Source organism: Hemicordylus capensis, chromosome 16 (assembly GCF_027244095.1).
Source record: "Hemicordylus capensis ecotype Gifberg chromosome 16, rHemCap1.1.pri, whole genome shotgun sequence".
Lineage (NCBI taxonomy): Eukaryota > Metazoa > Chordata > Lepidosauria > Squamata > Cordylidae > Hemicordylus > Hemicordylus capensis.
This window is the reverse complement of record NC_069672.1, coordinates 9,022,885-9,045,316: the sequence shown is the minus strand read 5'-3', so window position 1 is coordinate 9,045,316 and position 22,432 is coordinate 9,022,885. Positions and strand designations below refer to the sequence as shown.

At 50.1% G+C, this 22,432-nt stretch overlaps 1 protein-coding gene across 3 annotated transcripts in view; it reads right to left on the bottom strand.

The window, feature by feature from the left end:
* The window catches only part of MEGF6 (multiple EGF like domains 6), a 206,267-nt gene that overhangs the window by 37,349 nt on the left and 146,486 nt on the right, over window positions 1-22,432 (bottom strand). For all 3 annotated transcript variants that reach the window (XM_053281573.1, XM_053281575.1, XM_053281574.1), the window contains 12 exons: window positions 18,345-18,470; window positions 17,076-17,198; window positions 16,239-16,361; window positions 15,453-15,590; window positions 13,104-13,226; window positions 11,377-11,499; window positions 10,820-10,987; window positions 9,891-10,022; window positions 7,016-7,144; window positions 3,701-3,829; window positions 2,772-2,906; window positions 2,210-2,344 (listed from right to left, as the gene is read on the bottom strand). In XM_053281573.1, the coding sequence (XP_053137548.1) occupies window positions 2,210-2,344; window positions 2,772-2,906; window positions 3,701-3,829; window positions 7,016-7,144; window positions 9,891-10,022; window positions 10,820-10,987; window positions 11,377-11,499; window positions 13,104-13,226; window positions 15,453-15,590; window positions 16,239-16,361; window positions 17,076-17,198; window positions 18,345-18,470 (1,584 nt within the window). The remainder of the gene's footprint in view (window positions 1-2,209; window positions 2,345-2,771; window positions 2,907-3,700; window positions 3,830-7,015; window positions 7,145-9,890; window positions 10,023-10,819; window positions 10,988-11,376; window positions 11,500-13,103; window positions 13,227-15,452; window positions 15,591-16,238; window positions 16,362-17,075; window positions 17,199-18,344; window positions 18,471-22,432) is intronic.

Here is a 22,432-nt window from a genome sequence, read left to right as displayed (position 1 = left end):
CAGGAGCCCTGAAAAAGCAATGTTCCTAGCTGTAAAGAACTGGCTGGCCAAGAACTGTCTACAGTCTTATATGTTACTTGGTCCAGGATTTAATGTGGTCAGCAGGGCAATCATTGCCAGAGAATGCCACAAGTGTTAGGTATGTCGAATTGTTTACTGCAGTATCTCCCAATGTGGGGGCCTCCAGATGTTGCTGAACTACAACTCCCATCAGCCCCAGCTACAATTCAATGTGCTTGGGGATGCTGGGAGTTGTAGTTCAGCAACATCTGGAGCCTCCCCCCAGGCTGGGAACCACTGGTTTTGTGAATCCGCAGTTGGTTTTCACTTCGGACTGAAGTATGTTGAATCGGCCAAACTGTTGCCTCTGCTCTCTTTACTTAGGGTGTTTGTTGCACAATGAAAATGCTGTTTTCTGTGTCTACTACTACTACTACTACTACTATGGATATTTATATATTGCCACCGAATGGCGCAGTGGGGAAATGACTTGATTAGCAAGCCAGAGGTTGCTGGTTCGAATCCCCGCTGGTATGTTCCCCCAGACTATGGGCAACGCCTCTATCGGGCAGCAGCGATATAGGAAGATGCTGAAAGGCATCATCTCATACTGTGCGGGAGGAGGCAATGGTCAACCCCTCCTGTATTCTACCCAAGACAACCACAGGGCTCTGTGGGCACCAGGAGTTGACACCGATTCGACAGCACAACTTTACCCTTTTCAACAAAAGTTCAAAGCGGTTTACATACAGAAATAAGAATAAATAAACAAAGATGGCTCCCTGTCCCCTAAGGGCTCGCAATGGGCCACTGTGTGGAGGCCGCACTAGATGGGCATTGGGCCTGATCCAGCAGGGCTTTTCTTATGTTCTTAATGTAAAAAGGAACACAATTTAGACACCAGCAACAGCCACTGGAGGGCGTCTGCCTGGAGTTATTCTGTGTGGATACTATGCAAGCCCTTACCAAAATTTGGCCCTCGAGCTATGGTTGAACTACAACTCCCATCATCACCCCCAGACTGTGGCTAGGGGTGATGGGAATCGTAGTTCAATGACAGCTGGTGGCCAACACTTGCCCACGTCATATTACAAAGAGGACTTCTATCGGTATGGGCTATAGTCAGTTGGGAGGGTTCAACACACTGCATGGCTGCACTACGCGTTCTCCTGCTCCATTCTACTATTTTAAAGCGACCAAACACACAAATTATGGCATGCTAAAGGTCTCATCGTGTTTGGCACTCTGCCTAAACCAATTTGAGTTTCCAAGGATGGTTCGGCACCAGGACTGGCTTTGTGGGTAACTCCCGGGCGACTGAACATGACTTGTGCTATTCTAAACACAAAAGTATGACAGACGTTGTGGGGCCGGGTTGTGCTGGGGCAGAAAAGGAAGACACCCCAGTCCAGAGTTTTAAAGCAAACCAACAGCATTCTTCCTGTGCATTCTTTCCTCTGTGCTAACTGCCAGCAGATGCGCTTCTTCATTTCGAAATCATTTCCAGATTTCGGCAGCCAAGTCCCGAGCCCCGTATCGTTGTTAAAAATGTACGCTATTTCCTGTAACGCTTTCCCAAGAGCTCCCCCCACCTTCATGTTCCCAGACCCCCCAACGCACCCCATCAGCCAAATTGCTCCAACATGATATTTCGTCACGTGGAATATTGGATGATGGCACGAGATCTTGGAAAGGACCCTTCTGTGGAAAGACGGGGGAAACCGCTTGTGACATCTGTTTGGAGAACCTTTGATGTGTGGATTTTGTTTTCAAGCCCTGTGTTTGCTAGACCTGTGATCAATCATCTGTAAGTTCTGGCACGAAACACAGGATCATGTGAAATGAGCAGAAGAAAACATGAGGGCAATTCCCCATTCACAAAACCCTACCGGCAATCGTATGCAGGTTTATTCAGAAGTAAATTGAGTTCAATGGTTCCCTGCTCCCAAGTTCGTACAAGAAAACCTCGTTACCCATGGGGGCTCCGTTTCTCGCCTACTACCGCGAGGAACGGGGCATTATGCCGGTGGGAGATGGGGCGTCCAGTTCCAGAATGGAGGGGAAATGCTTTAAATGAGAGGAAGGGAGGAATCCAGCAAAAAGAACCTTGAATTTTTTTATTGCTCCATGCTATGTGCACACTGCATGTGCCCAGGGATGCCCCACAAACCATGGATATGCTTGGACCTTGCAATGAGGTTCATCTTACCCTGGCTGCAATTCTTTCCATGGTAGCCCACGGCGCACTCCGTCCGACACTCTCCAGTCACGTGATCGCAAGGTGTCCCAGAAGGGCATCCACACTTCTTCCTGCAGCTAGCCCCGTAGTGGCCCGGGTCACATTCTGGAAGCAATTATGAGACACCGAGCTCATCTCAATCCATTCTTATTATTAACACATTATTCTTTATTTATTATCCTATTCTTTATTTCTAATAATATTAATCAATTATCAACCAATTATCAACCAATTATCAATCAATTATCAACCAATTATCAATCAATTAGTAATCAATTAGTAATTAATTAGTAATCAATTAGTAATCAATTAGTAATTAATTAGTTAGTAATCAATTAGTAATCAATTAGTAATCAATTAGTAATTATTAATTAGTATTATATAATCCCCCAGGTGCCCCCTTCCATGGCTATCACGAGATCAGCTCTTGTACCACCAAGGTGCCTGCCTGCCTGCCAGCCACCTGAGTGCAAGTAGCACCTTGGATCAGAGCACCTGGCGGCAAGGTAACCCGTGTCAAAGAGCAACTCACTTGATTGGCACCTTTTGCCGTGGTAGCCAGGTTTGCACAGGCACGCCCCGTCCTTTTTGTCACACTCCTGGCTGTTCTGCTGCACGCACTGGCACTCCTCGGAGCAGCCTGCACCGTACGCCCACTTTGGACAAGCTAGTGAGGAGTGGGAAGAAAGAGGGGGAAATGTGAATGCCCCAAAAGAAAGAAAACTCTGCAGAGAGAGGGGGTAGGGAAAGGGAGAGAGAGAGAGCTTCTTCTAAGTTTATGTCTGTCCCATACAATTCTTGTAAGTTCTCACATCAAAATTTATTAGTTTGGTTTTTTTAAAAATCTGCTGCTCGGTGAATTCAGGGCAGCTTAGATCGGTCTTTAATAGCTTTTTCTAACCAATTCATTGGCCCCACTTGCACGTAATGGGAAACGGGAGTTAAACGGGGCAGAGGTTGGATTTCTTGTATGTCTGAATGCATGGAACCTCTGCCCCATTGGAGAAGCGACCCTTGGTTTCCCTCCCCAAACTCCAGTTTGAACTATTGTATGTTTCATTGCTCCTACCTGAGGTTTGCAGCCATCGAAAGAAAGAAACAAAGAACATTGCAGAAAGACAGAAAGAAAGAACACTGCAGAAAAGAAGACAGAAAAAAATTTATGCTGGTTTATGACCGTAATAACGATTATTGACTGACTGATAGAAAGAAAGAAAGAAAGAAAGAAAGAAAGAAAGAAAGAAAGAAAGAAAGAAAGAAAGAACATTGCAGAAAGACAGAAAGAACGAACATTGCAGAAAGGAAGACAGAAAGAATTTTTATGCTGGTCTATGACTGTAATAATGATTATTGATTGACTGATGAAAGAAAGGAAGGAAGGAAGGAAGGAAGGAAGGAAGGAAGGAAGGAAAACAGGCCCTCTCCTGATCCTCACAGGAACGGGTGGCAGGACTGATTTACCTAGATGACAGTATCGCCCATACAGGCCCGGGTCGCATAGGCAGGCTCCATAAATCCGGTGGCAGCGCCCCCTGTTGGCACAGTTACATTTCTTCCTGCAATGTTTCCCAAAAAATCCTTTTGGGCAGCCTGAAAACAAGAAAATCATCATGGGGGATGGCCCACAGAGGGAGACACTGAATGCGAGGCTGCGATAGGACAGAGACACAATGCCAGGGGCGTAGCTAGTAGCTACAACTGACCCAGAAGGGGGGACAGAGAATGTCCCTGGGCCCCTGGGGGTGGGTGCAGTGATGGCTCCAAGGGGTGCTACCCCTCTCAGCCCCCCATCTACCACACCGGGACCTTACAGCAGAACATCCTCTCTAATAAAACGCTTGGTGTCCGTCCGTGGACGGACACCAAGCGTGTGTTCGTGCCTCCCTGCCCTGTTTTGCGCCTGCGCGAAGCGCAGGCGCAGAACAGGGCAAGGGAGACACGACCACCGGCACCCGGTGGCCATCTTGGGCGGCCAGAAGCGGCCGCCCCGAAGAAGACGGGAATGCGGGGAAGGAGGAGACTGGCCGAGGCGGCGGCAAAGCCGCCGCCTCGGCCAGAGGACGCAGCGCGGCCAAGGCGGCGGTGGAGCCGCGCCGCCGAAGCCGGGCGGGGGGAGGAGGTGACGGGGTAAGCCGGCCGAGGTGGCGGCAGAGCCGCCGCCGAGGCCTGGCACCGCCGCCGCAGCCAGGCGGCTGCGAGTCCTTGGGGCCCTTGCCCGTCCGGGGAGACCGGCCGGGAATGTGAGGCGGGGGCGGACCGGACCGGCAGCGGCGCCCCCAGAGCCTGCCCGGCCACCACCACCGCCACCGCCCACTCTCCCGCCCTTCCAGCTGCCCACATACTCCTTCCTCGCTCCCCCCCCGCAAATGATTAACGGCCAAAACGGCCCAGAAGAATGCCTCCGCGGCCGCCGCCATGGCCGCCAACCGCCCTCCCAGCTGGCCGAGACTTCCTTACCCAAAGCAGCCCGCGACAGTCGGGCGATCAAAAATCCATTTTTTGCGAAGAAGAGAGGAGCTCCGGAACAGAGCTCCTCTCTGTGCTAAGCCAATGCCCAAACTGCTGCTATGGACGCAAAGGACGCCTTGCGTCCTTTGCGTCCATAGCAGCAGTTTGGGCATTGGCTTAGCACAGAGAGGAGCTCTGTTCCGGAGCTCCTCTCTTCTTCGCAAAAAATGGATTTTTGATCGCCCGACTGTCGCGGGCTGCTTTGGGTAAGGAAGTCTCGGCCAGCTGGGAGGGCGTGGGGGGGGAGGCCAGAGGAAGTGGGGCGGGGGGGGGGGAACTCTCCCCTACTAGCGCCCGTTATCACAACGGGCCTGAAACACTAGTCAGACAATACAAGTCATACTACAGAACCAACCGGAAAATAAAAAATGAATTTACAACAATCCAAAACAAAATGGTCCATACAAGATCAAAAATAGCCATTCAACACTGGAATGAAAAGAGCCGAGACGGAAAAACCAAATCCTCCTACAAAGAAAGTTAACAAAAAAATTGCCAGGAAAATAGCATCTTTTGAGCTATGGTAGAACAGTGGTTTTGTTAGGGACCAGGATTTCCCACTGTCAAAGAGATCCACATTCTGGATGTTAGGGCGGTGCGGTGGGGGTACTTTGACACTCCAATTACCATCTTTGACAAATTTACAGCGGTCATTTCAACAGCTAAAACAAACAAGGCGGTCCCCAACAGGTGCTGGGTGTATATAATATTAAAGTGGATTCACGTCCTAGGGATGTGCACAAAACTGGTTTGCCCGGTTCGGTTTGAATCCGAACCGAGAGGGGGAGGTTCAGTTTCGGTTTTGCTCGAACCCCCCGGTTCGGTTTGAATCAACCCCCCCCCCCAGTTCAGTTCGAATTCAAACTGGCAGCTTGGACCTAATGGCTGGTTCAGTTCGAATTCGAACTGTCAAACCGAACAAGTTCCAATTCGAACCAGTTCCAATTCAAACCAGTTTGCACATCCCTATCACATCCTGTGGAGCGAGGGCAAATCCACATTGAGTGAACATCAGAGGGTTGGGAGAACAAAGGTCCATCAGGGTCACCAAGTTAGTCTTGAATGTTGCGGTTCTAAATACTACTTTCCTGCAACTCCTACCACACACCCCTCCCCACCCCCAGCACACCATTCTAGGGAAAAATAATACAAGCACTGATTGTTGCTTGAGAACTCTTTTTTATTCTGCCGGATTCCAGCCAATAGGTTCCATATGTGCCTATTTTGGTGAGGTCACGTTAATGGATTTTGTGACTGACTCCTTGTTTCCTAACTTTCGAGATCGTCAAACCTTAAACCTCCAGGAGTGGGGAAAGGGGAGGCCTTTTGGATCGGCCATTTTGCAGCATGACAGAGGGGTCTGTAGAGCTGCTCCACAGGTAAGAGTGTAGGCTTTCGATTTCTGTCGTCCTCTGGGTGAAAATAGCTGCTTGGTTGTGAACGTGAGAGCCACGTGTTATAGTCAGGAGCCAAGCTACTGTGGTGTAGTGGTTAAAGCGTTGGACGAGGACCAAGCAGACGTGAGTTCGAATCACTATCCAACCATGAAACTCGCTGAGTGACTCTGGGCCAGTCACTTCCCTCTCCGCCTAACCTACCTCACAGGGTTATTGTGAGTCTAAACATAAACCATGTACTGTACACTGCTCTGGGATCCTCAGAGGAAGAGTGGGATATAACTGTAAAAACAGATAGATAGTAGGGATATGCAGAACTGGGCCGTCTATTGTGGACCAGACTGCTGTGAACTGGGCTGGTTCAAGCAGTTCAATTGCGAACCACTTTGAACACATTCGACTGAACCGAACGGCCCAGCCAATCGCTTCGACTGAACCGGTTCACATAACCGCCATTTGGTCTGAATTCGGTTCGACTTTGGACCGAACTGTCGATTGCGGACCGGACTGAAACAAACCAGGCCGGTTCGAGTGGTGAGGTCGTGAACTGCTCCAAATTGGTTCGACTGAGCTGACCAGAGCAGACAATCGCTTCAACAAACTGGTTTGCAGAACTGCAGTTCGGTCCGAATTCGCTTGAACTGGTCTGTGCACACCCCCGAGAGATAGATAGAGCTGCTCCGAGAACAATCTGTTACAAGGGGGCTAATACAGTTGTTTATTATTAACTATATTACTATTATTACTATTATTATTATATGCAAACACTTATACAATACAATCATCATGTTTTGCTCCAGGCCTGTTCAGTTTTCACCCATCTAAATCTGGGCCCGGACCCCGAGAGGAGGCTAGAAGCCATCATTCTTACCGTCCTCGCAAAGCTCTCCTCCGACTCCAGGCGGACAGCGACAAGCTCCTGTCACTGGGTCACAGGTGCCTCCATTTTGACAGAGGCAGAGAAAGCTGCAGTTCCTCCCAAAGGCGCCTTCTGGACAGGCTGGGAAAAGGAAGAGCAAGAGAGGTGAAGAACTCCAGTAAGAGGTCAGGAAATCATGGCGCCATGAGCCGAAACGAGGAGGGAGGAAAAACAGAAGGAAGCTGGACTCGACTTTGGCCGATACGAATGCCGATACGACAAATATCACGCCCCGGAGTAAGTGATTCAGCATCCTGATCCCACCAGGTTTCAGAACATGCTGTCCACAGCAGCTTAAGTGTAGTTGCCGACATCCAAATTGTCCCGCACGATGCCAAAATGCGAATATGGGCCTGGCCAGTTTTATTTAATTTTTCTCCCACTTTCAACAACAACAACAAAGCATCTGCGTGAGCAAAATGCGAATTACCAACAGGTAATTACAGCAGGGGTTCCCAAGCTGTGGCGCTGCAGAGGATGCTGAACTACAATTCCCATCATCCCCAGCCACAACAGATTGTGGCTGGGGTGATGGGAATTGTAGTTTGGCAGCATGTTTTGAATGAATGAAGTGGAAGGAAGGAAGGAAGGAAGGAAGGAAGGAAGGAGGAAGGTGCCACACCTTGGGAAGCCCCAGGTTAAAAGAAAGTAGAGGTTATTCATTCATTCATCCATCCATCCATCCAATGTGCTGCTTTTTAGGTAAACCTCCCAAAACTGTTTACATTTAAAAAAAACAACCAGTGGCAAAGCAGAAGACGATGTCTAGGTCAGAAGATCGAGGCTGCCCTCTGCCATGCATGTCTTCCCAACGGCAGTGGAATTGATGGATTTATTGGAATCCAGAGGACCACAGAAGGGCTTTGATAGCCAGGGGCCAGAGCTCATTTGCCGGGGGAAATGGAGCAAATCAATGAATTGGTTCTCCATAGCACCCTACCCTCTTATCACCCCCTTGGCGTGACCTGCCTACCTTACAGGGCTGTTGTAAGGATCACTGTCACAAGTGTGAACTATGCCGGGTTTTCAAAATTAGAAATGCCAGAGTTTACAAACCAGAAACTGGAGACTGGGAGATTCTCCCAAAAGCCAGAATCAGAAAAGAGGAGGCCATCTTCTAACAGAAGAGTTGGTTAATTGCTGGGGGCAAGGGAGGGCAGGTGGAGAAGGTGGAGGCGTGACTCACTTCTGCCTCCAGACCATATAGCCCCACAAGGAAAACCACTCTTCAGTCTGCCAAGAGTTTTCCGGCCAGACGCTGAGCTAGGGTACAGACTCCTGAAAATTCCCATTAGTGCCTTAAATAGTTCCTAAGTCTTCAGGCCAGTGGTCCTACTAATTCGCTGCCGATAGGTTTACAACCCCAGCTTGAGTGCAAAGACTCAGATCCGATGCCAGCCTCGACACATATGCTAAGTTCTGAACTGCGGATCGGAATCCCGGAGGGGAGATAACAGTAATGACCTTCACACCGTTTTATACAGGGCTTTGCCCGGTAAATCCAGCCTCGGATCATGCCAACATAAACAAGGCGACGATTACGGGCCGAGGAAGAAATGTGAGGCCTTGGTGCGATTCGGAGCCAGTTGGGTCCCTGCCTTCCTATCACTCTTCTTACTTAACAGCCTCTTGGAAGGAGAGACTTGGACAGGTCATAAAATACGGCCTCACCCAGGGCCGGCCTGTCCACAAGGCAGAATGAAGCCGTCGTCTAGGGCGCCAGTTCTCGGGGGGCGCCTAAACAGTGCCGGCATATCGTACTTCCCATTCTTTTCTCTCTCTTCCTTTTGTGTTGCACTCCTGAAGTACTGCACAGTAGTGGAAGAATGTAAGTCGTAATCCTTCCCCCTGCAAAGGGCCTGCATATTCTGCAGCCCCAAAGACACAGATTTCTTTGCAGCACAGCCCCAAATTGAGTCTCAAAAGCTGCCTTCCCTCTCTGGAAGATGAATTACCCGCCTTGGCATTCGTTTCCAAGAAGGAACGGCCTCAGGCTGGATTTCCAAATTCACAGCGGCATCTTTTCCGCTCGGAACAAATAGCATCTAGCTATTTAAAATTGAAATTTTAAAATTAAATTAAAATTTTAAAATTCTAATAATTTTAAAAGTGGTGTTTTGATAATTTTATTATATCGTTTTTATTGTCATGTATTTTAATTTGTAACTTTTAAATAGTTTAAATTTTGTACACCGCCTAGAGATATGCATATCAGGTGGTATAAAAATATGATAGATCAATCAATCAAGCGACACATACAGCATACATAGAGTGTACAAATAGCACATAGCGACACTGAAAGAGAGACACTAGCTCCCTGCAGAAATAAGAGCCTCCCAATCCCACAAAATACAGTTAAGACATGCTTGTTTACCCAGGCTTTTAATTAGATGCACAATTTTAATATTTTTAATATTATGCTAAAATCAAACTCCGTCTAGGGAGTCATAAACCCCAGGGCTGGTCCTGGCTTCCCCCATGCTACGGTTCCACAACCCCCAACTCCTCTAGAGTAGAGCTGGTCTTGTGGTAGCAAGCATGACTTGTCCCCTTAGCTAAGCAGGGTCTGCCCCGGTTGCATATGAATGGGAGACTAGAAGTGTGAGCACTGGAAGATATCCACCCACTTAGGGGATGGAGCCGCTCTGGGAAGAGCAGAAGGTCCTAAGTTCCTTCCCTGGCAGCATCTCCAAGATAGGGCTGAGAGAGACTCCTGCCTGCAACCTTGGAGAAGCCGCTGCCAGTCTGGGTAGACAATACTGAGCTAGATAGACCAGTGGTCTGACTCAGTATATGGCAGCTTCCTATGTTCTTAAGTTCCACTCACTTTGGTTGCAGAGAATTCCGCTCCAGCCATCTGGACAGTCGCAGCCCGTCCGGTCTGGGTTGCACACGCCCCCGTTCTGACAATCGTCACAGGTCAGGGTGCAGTCGTGGCCGAAGGTGTCATCCAAGCAGACTTTGAGGAGAACAGACAGCAAAGGGGAAGTTGTGGGCTGTAACTTGGAGACCAAATCGGAAAAGAAGCCAACAGTGCCATGATCTCTCCCTCTCTCTCTCTCTCTCACTCTCTCCACCCCGCTCTCTCTGTCTCTTTTTAAGGATCAACCCAAACATCGCAAAGAAATGAGCAAGCTTTTGAATGCAACAAAACGGTTCTTCAGGCTGAACATTAAGCAAAAGAAGGGGGTGGGGTGCAAATTGCCCTGAATAAAATCAAGAAACATATATACTCAGAAATAAGTCCCACTAGGTTAAATGGGACTTGACTTTGTAGTAACAGTGCTTAGGATTCCAGGCTTTGCATCACAAGCCCAGGAGAGCTGGGTTTGTGGTGGCAAGCATGAATTGTCCCCTTTGCTAAGCAGGGTCTACCCTGGTTTGCAATTGAATGGGAGACTACATGTGAGTACTGTAAGATATTCCCCTAAGGGGATGGGCTGCTCTAGGAAGAGCATCTGCCTGCTTGCATGCAGAAGGTCCCAAGTTCCCTCCCTGGCAGCATCTCCAAGATAGGGCTGAGAGAGACGCCTGCCTGCAACCTTGGAGAAGCCGCTGCCAGTCTGGGTAGACAATACTGACCCAAAAGGACCAAGGGTCTGACTCAGTATATGGGTGCTTCCTAGGTTCCTACACTTCCATTCTGAAAAAAGCCTCTTTGAAAATCTGCATGCCTTTTTGACCAAAGGTTGCCACTTAGGCAACCAAGAAGATGCTACGAACCAAATCAATGAAACGCAGCTGCAGAACACTCACTGAATTTCTCAGACAGGGTGTGCTCGCCTCTTGCTTCTGCCTCCGCATCTTCTTCATCATACTCTTCCTCAAAGAGCTGGGTGAGTTCGTCCCGCAGGACTGCCACATGTGGGAGGGGGCGGATGAGGGGGGGCCGGCCATCCAGAGCTTCCACGGGTTCATCGAGCACTACAGGAAGAGCAAAAGACGCCCCACAAAGGAGCGTGATGAGAGGGGTATAAAGTCAGTCACGGTGTGGATCAAGTGGACAGAGACATGTTCTCCTCCATCTCCCGTAGGCTTCGAAAGCTAAAGATTCAGGACAGGATAAAAGGATGGACTCCTTTACACAATGCGCACTTAGACTGCGGAATTCACTGCCACTGGGTGTGGCGATGGCCACCCATCTAGACCAGGGCTGCTCAGCCAATCCATGGAGGGACTGATCAAGCCAGCCAGGGCCCATCGCGGTGGAGGCACTGAGATGGGAATCAGCCCATCAGGCTCCGCCCAGGGAGGACCTCTCAAACCGAGAGTGACTCCTCTCTCTGCAAGACAAAGAAAGTGTTGGGTCTTACGGCTGCAGCTCCGCCGATCCTCGTCGAGTTTGTACCCCGCCTGGCAGCTGCACTGGAAAGACCCCACCAGGTTCTGGCAGGCGTGTTCACAGCCGCCGTTATTGGAAGAGCACTCGTCCACATCTGGAAAATCAAGGGGGGACACACAAGAGGTTAAGCGCAAGGTTTGGGGGAAGGGGCCTTTGCATGCAGAAGGTCCCGGGTTCAATCCCCGGCAGCATCTCCAGGTAGGGTTGGGAGGGACTCCTGCCTGGAACCTTAGAGAGCCGCTGCCAGTCAGTGTAGACAGTACTGAGCTAGGTGGACCAAGAGTCTGACTCAGCCTAAGAAAAGATGCTCTGCCCCTGAGCTAGGGATGTGCCTGATGAACATACGACATTGTCTAACAAGTCAGGCCCCTTGTTTGGCTCAGTGTGATCAACACTGACCGGCAGCAGCTTTGCAGAGTTTCAGACTGGTGTCTTGATCTGCACTGACCGGCAACAGCTTTGCAGGGTTTGAGATTGGAGTCTTTCCCAGCCCTGCCTGGAGATGCTGTCAGCATTCGAACCTGGGGCCATCTGCATGCCAAGCAGAAGCTCTTCCTCTAAGCGATGGCCCTATCTCCTAAGGGGAATATCTCACAGCAGACAGTGCTCACATGAAGTTCATCCATCCAAATGCAAACCTGGGTGGACCCTGCTTAGGAAAGGGGGCAATTCTGGTAGGGATGTGCAGACAGGTTCAGGGGTTCAAGGTTCGTGGTTTTGGTTCGGGGGTTCGATGATTTGAGCCCCAGACCAAACACTACCTGGCTTGATAACCCCCAGGACCAGAACTACCCTGATGGTTCGGGGTTTTTTGCGAATTTCACATACTTTAAAAAAAAATTATTACTTTGAAAATGATCATCAAGGCAGCATGGGGGTGCGTGGAGGTTCCCCCTCCCACCACTGGCCTTCAAATCGCACCCCTCGGGCCTTTTTGGCCCGTTTTTCAGTCTGTTTGGGCCTTGCTAAAAATGGTGCGGCAGCCAAAATGACGGCCGCAGCGCATGCGCAAAAGGCCTCTCTGAGGCCTGGAATGACCCATGGCCTCGCAGAGGCCGTTTGCTCATGCACAGTGGCCTTTTTTTTAAAAAAGGTCACCAAAACAAAAATGGCCACCGCGCATGCGCAAATGGCTTTTGCAAGGCCGTGGGTCATGCCAGGCCTCACAGAGACCTTTTGCGATTGCGCTGTGGTCGCCATTTTGGCCACCACACCTAAAAGGCCCGAGGGGTGCACTTTGAAGGCTGGTGGAGGGAACCTCCATGCACCCACCTACCCCCACTGCCTCGATGATCATTTTCAAGGTAATAATTTTTTTAAGTCTTTGAAATTCGCAAAAAAAAACCCAAAAAAAACCCAGACCGGACCAGACTGAGGGAGTGGTTCAAAGGGTGCCGGACTGAACTGGCCCGGTTCCGTTCAAGGCCAGTCCGGCCTCGAACCGAACCAAGCCAGATGGTTCCGTGCACATCCCTAAATTCCGGCTGGCTGCCACAAGACCAGCTCTCCTCCCCATCCAGCTGACTTTGTTCTCTCACCCCGCAACTTCCCAGGAACATCGGCACAAAGCAGCGCGTGGCTTGGATAGCGTCCATGCATTTCGTGGAGACTGAAATGAATCCTGGCATGGAACAGCAGACCCCGCGGAGTCTGTTGGGATCCTGCTTTCAAGGGGTCCAGCGGGACGCTCCCACCTACCGTCGCAGCTGCAGCCGTCGGTGCCGAGTCTGTAGCCGGCATAGCACACACACTCGTAGCCCCCGGGGTAATTGTAACAGTCCTGCTGGCAACAGTGAGAACCGCCATCACATTCGTCTGCATCTGGAGGAAAAGATGGAATTTCCGAATCAATGAAAGATCGCCACCTAATGGCGCAGTGGGGAAATGACTTGCCTAGCAAGCATGAGGTTGCCGATTCGAGTCCCCACTGGGATGTTTCCCAGACTATGGGAAACACCTATATGGGGCAGGAGCGATCTAGGAAGATGCTGAAAGGCATCATCTCAGACTGCGCAGATGGCGGCAATGGTCAACCCCTCCTGGATTCTACCAAATAAAACCACAGGGCTCTGTGGCCACCAGGAATCAACTCCAACTCGAGTCGACATCGACTCCGACTCGAGTCGACATCGACTCCGACTCGAGTCGACATCGACTCAACGGCACACTTTCGCTCCATCAAGCTACCTGCTGGTTGCAAGAACTGTGTCGTGTGCGGGTCCTCACCAGGGATGGATATTCTCTCCCTCCACAGACAGAACACCCAACATTTCTAGAGTGCAGATAAAGAGCTCGTCCTGAATTTAAAAAAACAGGATGGCTTCCCAACTCTGCCTGGGATCCTCAGTCCTTTCCCCTAGGAGGCATCTCCTAACGTGCAGCGTGTGCTGATTGGGCCTCAAGGCCCACAAATGAATACCAGATGTTGGAGACAAATGGCATAAGGCTCTGCTCAGGGGGCTTCCTAGAACCAACTAGATAGTCACTGTCCTTTAAAATAGATAGATAGATAGATAGATAGATAGATAGGTAGATAGATAGATAGATACGTACATACATTACACTTGCAATGGAATTCGTTCCAAAAACTCAGACCAGATCTCACATTTGGAAGAACAAGATCTAGCATTAAATAAGGAACGTCCGTGGGCTGCCAGAGTCACTCTGTCCTAAGTTACATAGGGAGATGCCTACTGAGTCAGGTCCTTGGACCATCTAGTTCAGTATTGCCTACACTGATTGGCAGTATTACACACAGACACACACCCCCAAATTGTGGGTGTAAATGTTCCAATCCTGCTGTATTGGAATATTGACCCCTGCTAACTGGGCAAAGAGGCACCTTTTTAACGTGGTGATTCTCTTTATTTAGCGGGGGAGAGTAACTGGCCCTCTCCACCCCCCAGCACAGGACCTCCAGTGACTGTTGCTGGTGTCTATCTGATGTTTCTTTTTAGATTGTGAGCCCTTCGGGGACAGGGATCCATCTTATTTATTTATTTCTCTATGTATTTCTCCTTTGGAAACTTTGTTGTTGTTGTTGAAAAGTGGTATATAAATATTTGTTGTTGTTGTTGTATGCAGATGCTGCTGCCATCATCCCGTGGGCCCCTACAGGCCTTAGGAACACAGGGACATAGGAGGTTCCCCTCTACTGAGTCAGACCATTGGTCCATCTAGCTCAGTATTGTCTACACCAACTGGCAGCGGCTTCTGCAGGGGGATGGGGCCGCTCTAAGAGCACCTGCCTGCCTGCATGAAGAAGATCCCAAGTCCCCTGACTGCAACCTTGGAGAAGCCGCTGCCAGCCTGTGCAGACAATACTGAGCTCGATGGGTCTGACTCCGTAAAAGGCGGCTTCCTAGGTTCCTAAAACCTTGGGTGGGCCCTGATCTGAATGGAGGAAAGATACAGATGCCCACAATGATTCTTTGAAGATCACCCGGATGCTCCAGGCACTGACCCAGACAGACCTGCGCTCAGCCTGCACGGCTCAGACGCATCGGGTGCATTTAACATTTTTTAATGTTCATGGAGCCAGTTCCCTGTGCAGGAAATGCCTGGCCGGTACGTTCCGAGATCAGTTTCTGATTAGCCTAATTTCCAGAATGGGACTCCTTGCAGCATGGTATGAGATGAAACACAGGCATCTGCGTTCATGGCACACACACACACACCTACAAGCCAACAAGCAGATGGGACTCTGGATTTTACAGAGTATTTGCAGATTATCCTAGAAGCATTACATTGGAACATAGGAAGCTGCCTCATACTGAAACCCCGCTGGTCTGTTTCCCAAACGATGGGAAATACCTCTATCGGGCAGCAGGGATATAGGAAGATGCTGAAAGGCATCATCTCATACTGTGCGGGAAGAGGCAACGGGAAACCCCTCCTGTATTCTACCAAAAGAAAACCACAGGGCTCTGCGGGCGCCAGGCGTCGAAATCGACTTGACGGCACAACTTTACGTTATAATGTGTTTTCACCAGTAGGCGGCTTCTTTGTTCGCCTAGCAAATTAACAGCCCTGCTGCTATGCCATTACCAGTGCAGGTTTTCTGATCTGAATCCAGTCGGTATCCCAAGTTGCAGGTGCAGACGGGGCCAGAACTGGTGTGGCGGCAAAGGTGGGAACAGCCTCCATTGTGGGTTTCACAGCTGTTGACAATTTCCATTTCTATCCCTGGAAAGGAGGGAGGGAGGGAGAGAGAGGGAGTCCATGAGTCCATCTTTTCTTTTAATTTCAGCAATGAGGTTGGAAAATGGCCCCCTCCGAGCTCGTGGTGGCCATTCTGGAATGCGCATTAGGAACGATGACGATACAAAATCATAACTTAGAGAAACACTCACAATTAGTGGTCACAGACACATTTCTTTACTGCTGCATTTCTGATCTATTTTTACTTTAACTTATGTTTAATGAAATAAGTAAATAAGTAAATTTAAGGCTCATACAGGAATGACTTCGTTTACAAGGTGATTAAGTTTTTGTAGTGATTTAGATGGATATAGATTGCTTTATTGTGTATGGTTAACTGTGGTGTCGATTGCTCATAGACTGTAATAAAGGTTTGATGATGATGATGATGATGATGATGATGATGATGATCTGGTGAACTTCTTCAGATCACCTGAGTTCTGAAATGCAGCATTTTGAAAGCCCCCGTTTCTGCCTTCACATGCTAAATTGCCGCAACAGGGCATGAATTCTCTCTCCACAATAATCCACAGCTTGCTTGCTTTTTTCATCCACTGGCCAGAAGAAAAGCCCTTCCCTCAACACTGTCCGCTCCTTGTATTTTCCAAGAAGCAGCCCAGAGATGGTACTTACGGTAACACTGCTTGCCGTCAGCCCCCAATTCGTAGCCCAGGTTGCAGGTGCATTTAAAGGAACCGCGGGTGTTAAGGCAACCATGCGCACACATGGCCACCCCCATCACGCACTCGTTGATATCTGGAAGAGGAGAAAGAGAAGGAGTACGAGTACGAACACGACAAATATTTATATACCACTTTTCAACAAACGTTCCCAAAGTGGTTTGCACAGAGAGAGAGAGAGAGAGAGAGAGAGAGAGAGAGAGAGAGAGAGAGAGAGAGAGAGAGAGAGAGAGATAGCAGGGGCATAGTCACCCTTGTCTGAATGGGTTCAAAGAACCCAGGCTGCCAATGAAAAAAGGCCACCGAGCCCCGTGGCTCGGGCTCCAACTTCCCCCTCTCATGCCACCAAGAGTCTGGCAAAGTGTCCACTAGTTATTTCAGGCAACGCAGACTGCCCGATAGAACGTTTTCCCTTTTCTCTCAAAATGACCTTTCAGGCAGCTGAGGCTGCCTGAAATGACGAGGGGAGAGCTCACTTGAGCTCTCGGCAGCCTAGGCCACACCCCTTTGTGTGTGGCTTCTTTTAAGCAATTGTTGTTGTTGTTGTTGTTTAAAAAAAATTTCACCCAGTGCCTGGTTCTTAGGCTACCATTGATGGGCTGCCAGGAAGGTCCCGATCAGCTGCCCGTCTCTGGGATGTTTCTGCGAACCTCATCAGCCGAAGCCTCATTGATCACCCCTCCGGACCAGACGGAGCAACAAAACTGCAACTTTTTCATTGCACGCCACTGGCAGATTAACAGAGCACCTCTGGGCGGCTTGCGCAAAGGACTCGGCATGCAAGCTGTACCTTCGCAGGCTTTGTTATCCGCCGCCAGTCGGTAGCCAGGGTGGCACTCGCAGTGGGCCACCCCGCGGCGGTTCTGGCATTTCTGCAGGCAGCCTCCGTTCCGTTCGGCACACGGGTTTCGCACTGGGGAGACACAGAAGGCAGCCAGTCAGCTGGAAGAGGAGGAGGTCTCAAAAGCAGTGGAGGGGCCCCCCAGTGGCCTGGGGCAGGAGACACCAATGTAAATCGTTAACTATTTTCCGGAAAACCTGGGTGGAAGTGATTGCATGGAAGCAAGGTAGGAGGAAAAACTAACCAGTTTTTCCTCCTCCCTGGCTTCCACACAGTCCCTTCTACCCAGGTTCTCCTCCTTCCTGGCTTCCACACAATCACTTCCACCCAGGTTCTCCTCCTTCCTGGCTTCCACACAATCACTTCTACCCAGGTTCTCCTCTTCCTCGGCTTCCACACAATCACTTCCACCCAGGTTCTCCTCCTCCCCGGCTTCCACACAATCACTTCCACCCAGGTTCTCCTCCTCCCCGGCTTCCACACAATCACTTCCACCCAGGTTCTCCTCCTCCCCGGCTTCCACACAATCACTTCCACCCAGGTTCTCCTCCTCCCCGGCTTCCACACAATCACTTCCACCCAGGTTCTCCTCCTTCCTGGCTTCCACACAATCACTTCCACCCAGGTTCTCCTCCTCCCCGGCTTCCACACAATCACTTCTACCCAGGTTCTCCTCCTCCCCGGTTTCCACACAATCACTTCTACCCAGATTCTCCTCCTCCCCAGCTTCCACACAATCACTTCTACCCAGATTCTCCTCCTCCCCCCTGGCTTCCACACAATCACTTCCACCCAGATTCTCCTCCTCCCCGGCTTCCACACAATCACTTCCACCCAGATTCTCCTCCTCCCCGGCTTCCACACAATCACTTCCACCCAGGTTCTGCTCCTCCCCGGCTTCCACAAAATCCCTTCTACCCAGGTTCTCCTCCTTCCTGGCTTCCACACAATCACTTCCACCCAGGTTCTCCTCCTCCCTGGCTTCCACAAAATCCCTTCTACCCAGGTTTTCCTCCCACCTTGCTCCCACACAACTGAAAATTGGGAGCACACACAGCTCCCAAACCGGGTAGGACTCAGTTTTAGATGGTTTGATTGATCTCATGATCTAACATTTTTTTTAATTTTAGAAATTATATTGCAGGCTTCCCCTGCCAAGTCAAAATTGGGATTTTGACCTTTTCTCCCTCTATTTGTTCCAAGTGCCCAGAGACTCACGGACGCAATGCTTTCCATCTCCCCTCAGCTGGTAATTGGGCCGGCATTGGCACTGATGCTGCGACAGAGTGAGCTGAACGCAATCGTGTTCACACCCGCCGTTGTTGATGGCACACGTGTTGATGGCTGTGGTGGGGGGAATCAAACAAGAAGAACGGGATTGAAGCCGGAGCGGAGACAGGCAGAACCGAGCGGCGGCGTGTGGGATGGGAAAGCCCGTCCAAGATGCCACATGGCGGCTGTGAAGCAATTGCTTCTGGTTTCTGTCCTGCGTCAACCGATGGGCTGTGGCGGTTACATGGTTGAGCGATCTCCACTCACACGTAAATCTCTATGCATGGGGAAACAGCAGGCCAAGACATGGAGAGCCTGTAGCAGGCGAACTTTCAAACACAGACAGTGGTTTAAGAACATAAGAACAGGCCCAAGGCTCCTCTAGTCCAGCATCCCGTTTCCCACAGTGGCCCACCAGATGCCTCTGAGAAGCCCACAGGCAAGAGGTGAGGGCATGCCCTCTCTCCTGCTGTTGCTCCCCTGCAACTGGCATTTCGAGGCATCTTAACCTGGAGGTAGCCTATAGCCATCAAGACTAGTCGCCATGGATAGACCTGTCCTCTATGAATTTGCCTAAGCCCCACTTACAGCCACCCAAACTGGTGGCCATCACCATGTCCCATGGCAGAGAATTCCATAGGTTGATCGTGCGCTGAGTGCAAGGACATATCGTTTATCAACATGTGGAATTCTCTGCCATGAGATGTGGTGTCAGCCAACCACCTGGATGGCTTGAAGAGGGGTTTGGATAGCTTCATGGAGGAGAGGTCTATCAACGGCTACTAGTCTGAGAGCTAAAGGCCACCTCCAGCCTCAGAATACCAGTTGCAGGGGAGTGACAGCATGAGAGAGGGCATGCCCTCAACTCCTGCCTGTAGGCTTCTCAGGGGCGTCTGGTGGATGCTGGACGGTGGGCATTCTTGGGCCTGATCCAGCAGGACTGTTCTTATGGGGAAAACATTCAATATGGAGCTTAGGAACAGAGGAAGCTGTCTTATACCAAGTCAGACTTTCGGGTCCATCTATCTCAGTATAGTCTACATTGACTGGCAGCAACTCTCCAAGATTTCAGGCAGGAGTCTCTTTCAGTCCTACCAGGAGATGCTGCCAGGGAGTGAACCTGAGACCTCCTGCAGATCCTCTTCCACTGAGCTATAGCCCTCATCATCATCATCATCAGAGGAGGAAGCAGAAGCAGACATAACAGCGATGAAATATGCATTCTCCAAAAGAACACAAACTTGTCAGGACCTCTTTAATGCACAAATAAATAAAACATAAAACAGATGTTAAAATAGCAAATGTTTTGAAGTTACACATCCGCTTCAGTGCTATACAATGGTGGCTGAAACGTGCTCTTAAGTACATAGGAAGCTGGCTGCCATATACTGAGTCAAACCCTTGGTCCATCTAACTCAATGGGGCTATTCCCACGAGCAGCAAAAATCGGGCTAGGAGAGCCTTACAAGCAGCTAGCCCGCTTAGGTAGCCCGCCCTTTAAACCGGGTTTGCGGAGCGAGTGCTCCACAAACCAGGTTTTTAAAATTGCGAGGGTGGCTCCGCAGCACGGCTACTCCCGAGGAGACCCCCGACTGGGAGGCTCAAAAGCAGCCTCCCTGCTCAAGGGTCTCTCCAGTATGCCCTGTGCACTCTATACCAATTTCGGGAGACAGTGGCAGTTTCCCCAGCCACCTTTGGAGGCCACCCAGAGACTGTTGATTACCTGCCGTATTGCCAACTTGCAGGCTTATGATTTTCACTCAACAGATGTGGGGTTATGTCCTCCCCAAAGAATCGCCTCTTCTCTTTCGGGAGACTGAGAGACTTTCCAGCCCCTGTGAGTCACCAGACGTTGTTTATGGAAACCTTCTCTGAGGTTCTACTAGCCAGCCTCACGGACACACACGCGCAGGGCTGTGGGTCACCACATCTTATCAGCGTCTCCCTAGCACATTTGCAGCCTATCGCTGTTCCTGAACGAGCTGGAAACGTGATGGTTCTTACGGACGCCTAGCGGCAGCCCCTGCAACCAAGAGGGAGGAGGGCCTGGCAGACTCAGAGTAACCCACAGACATGTCAGTTTCACGGACGTCTGAAGGGGGAAACCTGTAAGAGGGGTTGGATGGAAAGCGACAAGTGAGCACTGCCAGATGTTACCCTTAGGAGAAGGGGACATCTCTCGGTGGCTGAGCATCTGCTTGGCATGCAGAAGGCCCCACATTCACCTCCTGGCAGCATCTCCAGGGAGGGTGGGGAGAGGCTGAAACCTCAGAGAGCCGCTGCCAGGCAGTGTAGACCAGAGATTCTCAACGTTGGGTCCCCAGATGTTATTGGACTTCAACTCCCATAATTCCTAGCCCCAGTGGCCTTTGGTTGGGGATTATGGGAGTTGAAGTCCAATAACATCTGGGGACCCAACGTTGAGAATCCCTGGTGTAGACAATATTGAGCTGGATAGACCAAGGGTCTGACCCTGCAGAAGGCAGCTTCTTATGTTCCCATGAGCTTCCTGGAGAAAGGGCATTTTATTTATTCAATTGATTGATTGATTGATTGACCGCCCTTCCAGAAATGGCTCAGGGCAGTTCTACAGCAAAATAAAAACAAGCAATTGAAATCAAAACTAAATCAATTCAACAATTAGAATCGTTGAAACATTAAAATAATTAACCTTAAAATCGGCATAGCACAACATAGTGGCTAGAGTGTTGGACTAGGACCGGGAAGACCCGGGTTCGAATCCCTATTCAGTCCTGAAACTCACTGGGTGACTCTGGGCCAGTCAGGTATCTCTCAGCCTAACCTACCTCACAGGGTTGTCATGAAGATAACAATAAGGAGGTACACTGCTCTGAGCTCCTCGGAGGAAGAGCGGGATATAAAATGTAATAAATGAAATATCGATATCGATATATAATTTAGAGCCAACATTAGAAATTTAAAACCATTAATTTAATTAAAAGCCTGGGTGAATAAATGTCAGTCCCTTTTTAAAAGTTGCCAGAGATGGGGAGGCTCTTATTTCAGCATGGATGGATACAGGTATAACAAAGATATACACCTCCGAATCTGGCGATGAGCACCAGCTGTCTCAGATCAGGATCACACCCTGGGTGAAGTTCCAGCAGGACAGGGATCCCAGAGGCAACTCGTTCCTGGCTGCAGCCTCCTTTGAGAACACCATGCCCTCCTTACAGGAGGAGATGGAGTTTTCTACGGACGGGGGGATGGCGGGTGGGGAGGCCTGTCCTGCTACGTGCTGGAGGGACAGCCACAGTGGCGGTGTCAAATGAGGACTCGGAAAGCCCTTTGTAAATGGGTCCAAGTGCAGTAACAATTCTTGTGGCCGGCATTCTTGCGGCCAAGGCAACTGGATCCAAAGGGGAGGCAGCCAGAAATTGTGCCTCTCCAGCTTCCACCTTACTCGTGAAATCCATTCAACCGGCCTCGCGATGCCAAGATCGCAAAGCCCCTCTGGAACAAAAAGGGTCTCTGTTGCAGCGAGGCAAAGCCCCCAAGGCTCGGCTCCGACAGGAACGTCCCGTGATCTCCAAATAGCCCTCGGAGCCGCGCAGGAGAAGCTTTGGCTTCACGTGCGAGAGGGGAAGCCACAGCTATGCACTAATTTTACCGTAAGCTCTCCCCGGAGAAGAAGCTGCTAGGAACAGCAAGCAGCGCGTGACCTTCCTGGAACGGAGAACAGTTTGAACTTCGCATCCTGGCATACGCACAAATCCCAAATGAACCAAGCAAGGTATCGAGGGGACCGAAACAGACCGATTGGGGTCAAAATAGTGCTGTTTGCTGTGTGGCGGATGGCGTGAGAACTGGCAAGCAAGGTAACAATTCCGCCGCCCCCCCCCCCCCCGCCTTTAAAACCATTCACTGGGACCGAGGCAAGAAAGAGCTCAATATTACGGAGGATTTATGGCCATCTTGTGTTTCTTTAGCCTGGTGGTAGCAATTTTTTAAAAAAAGTTACGAGGCATTAAAATGTTAAAACAACATATTCAGAGCTTCCATAAATAATGCTG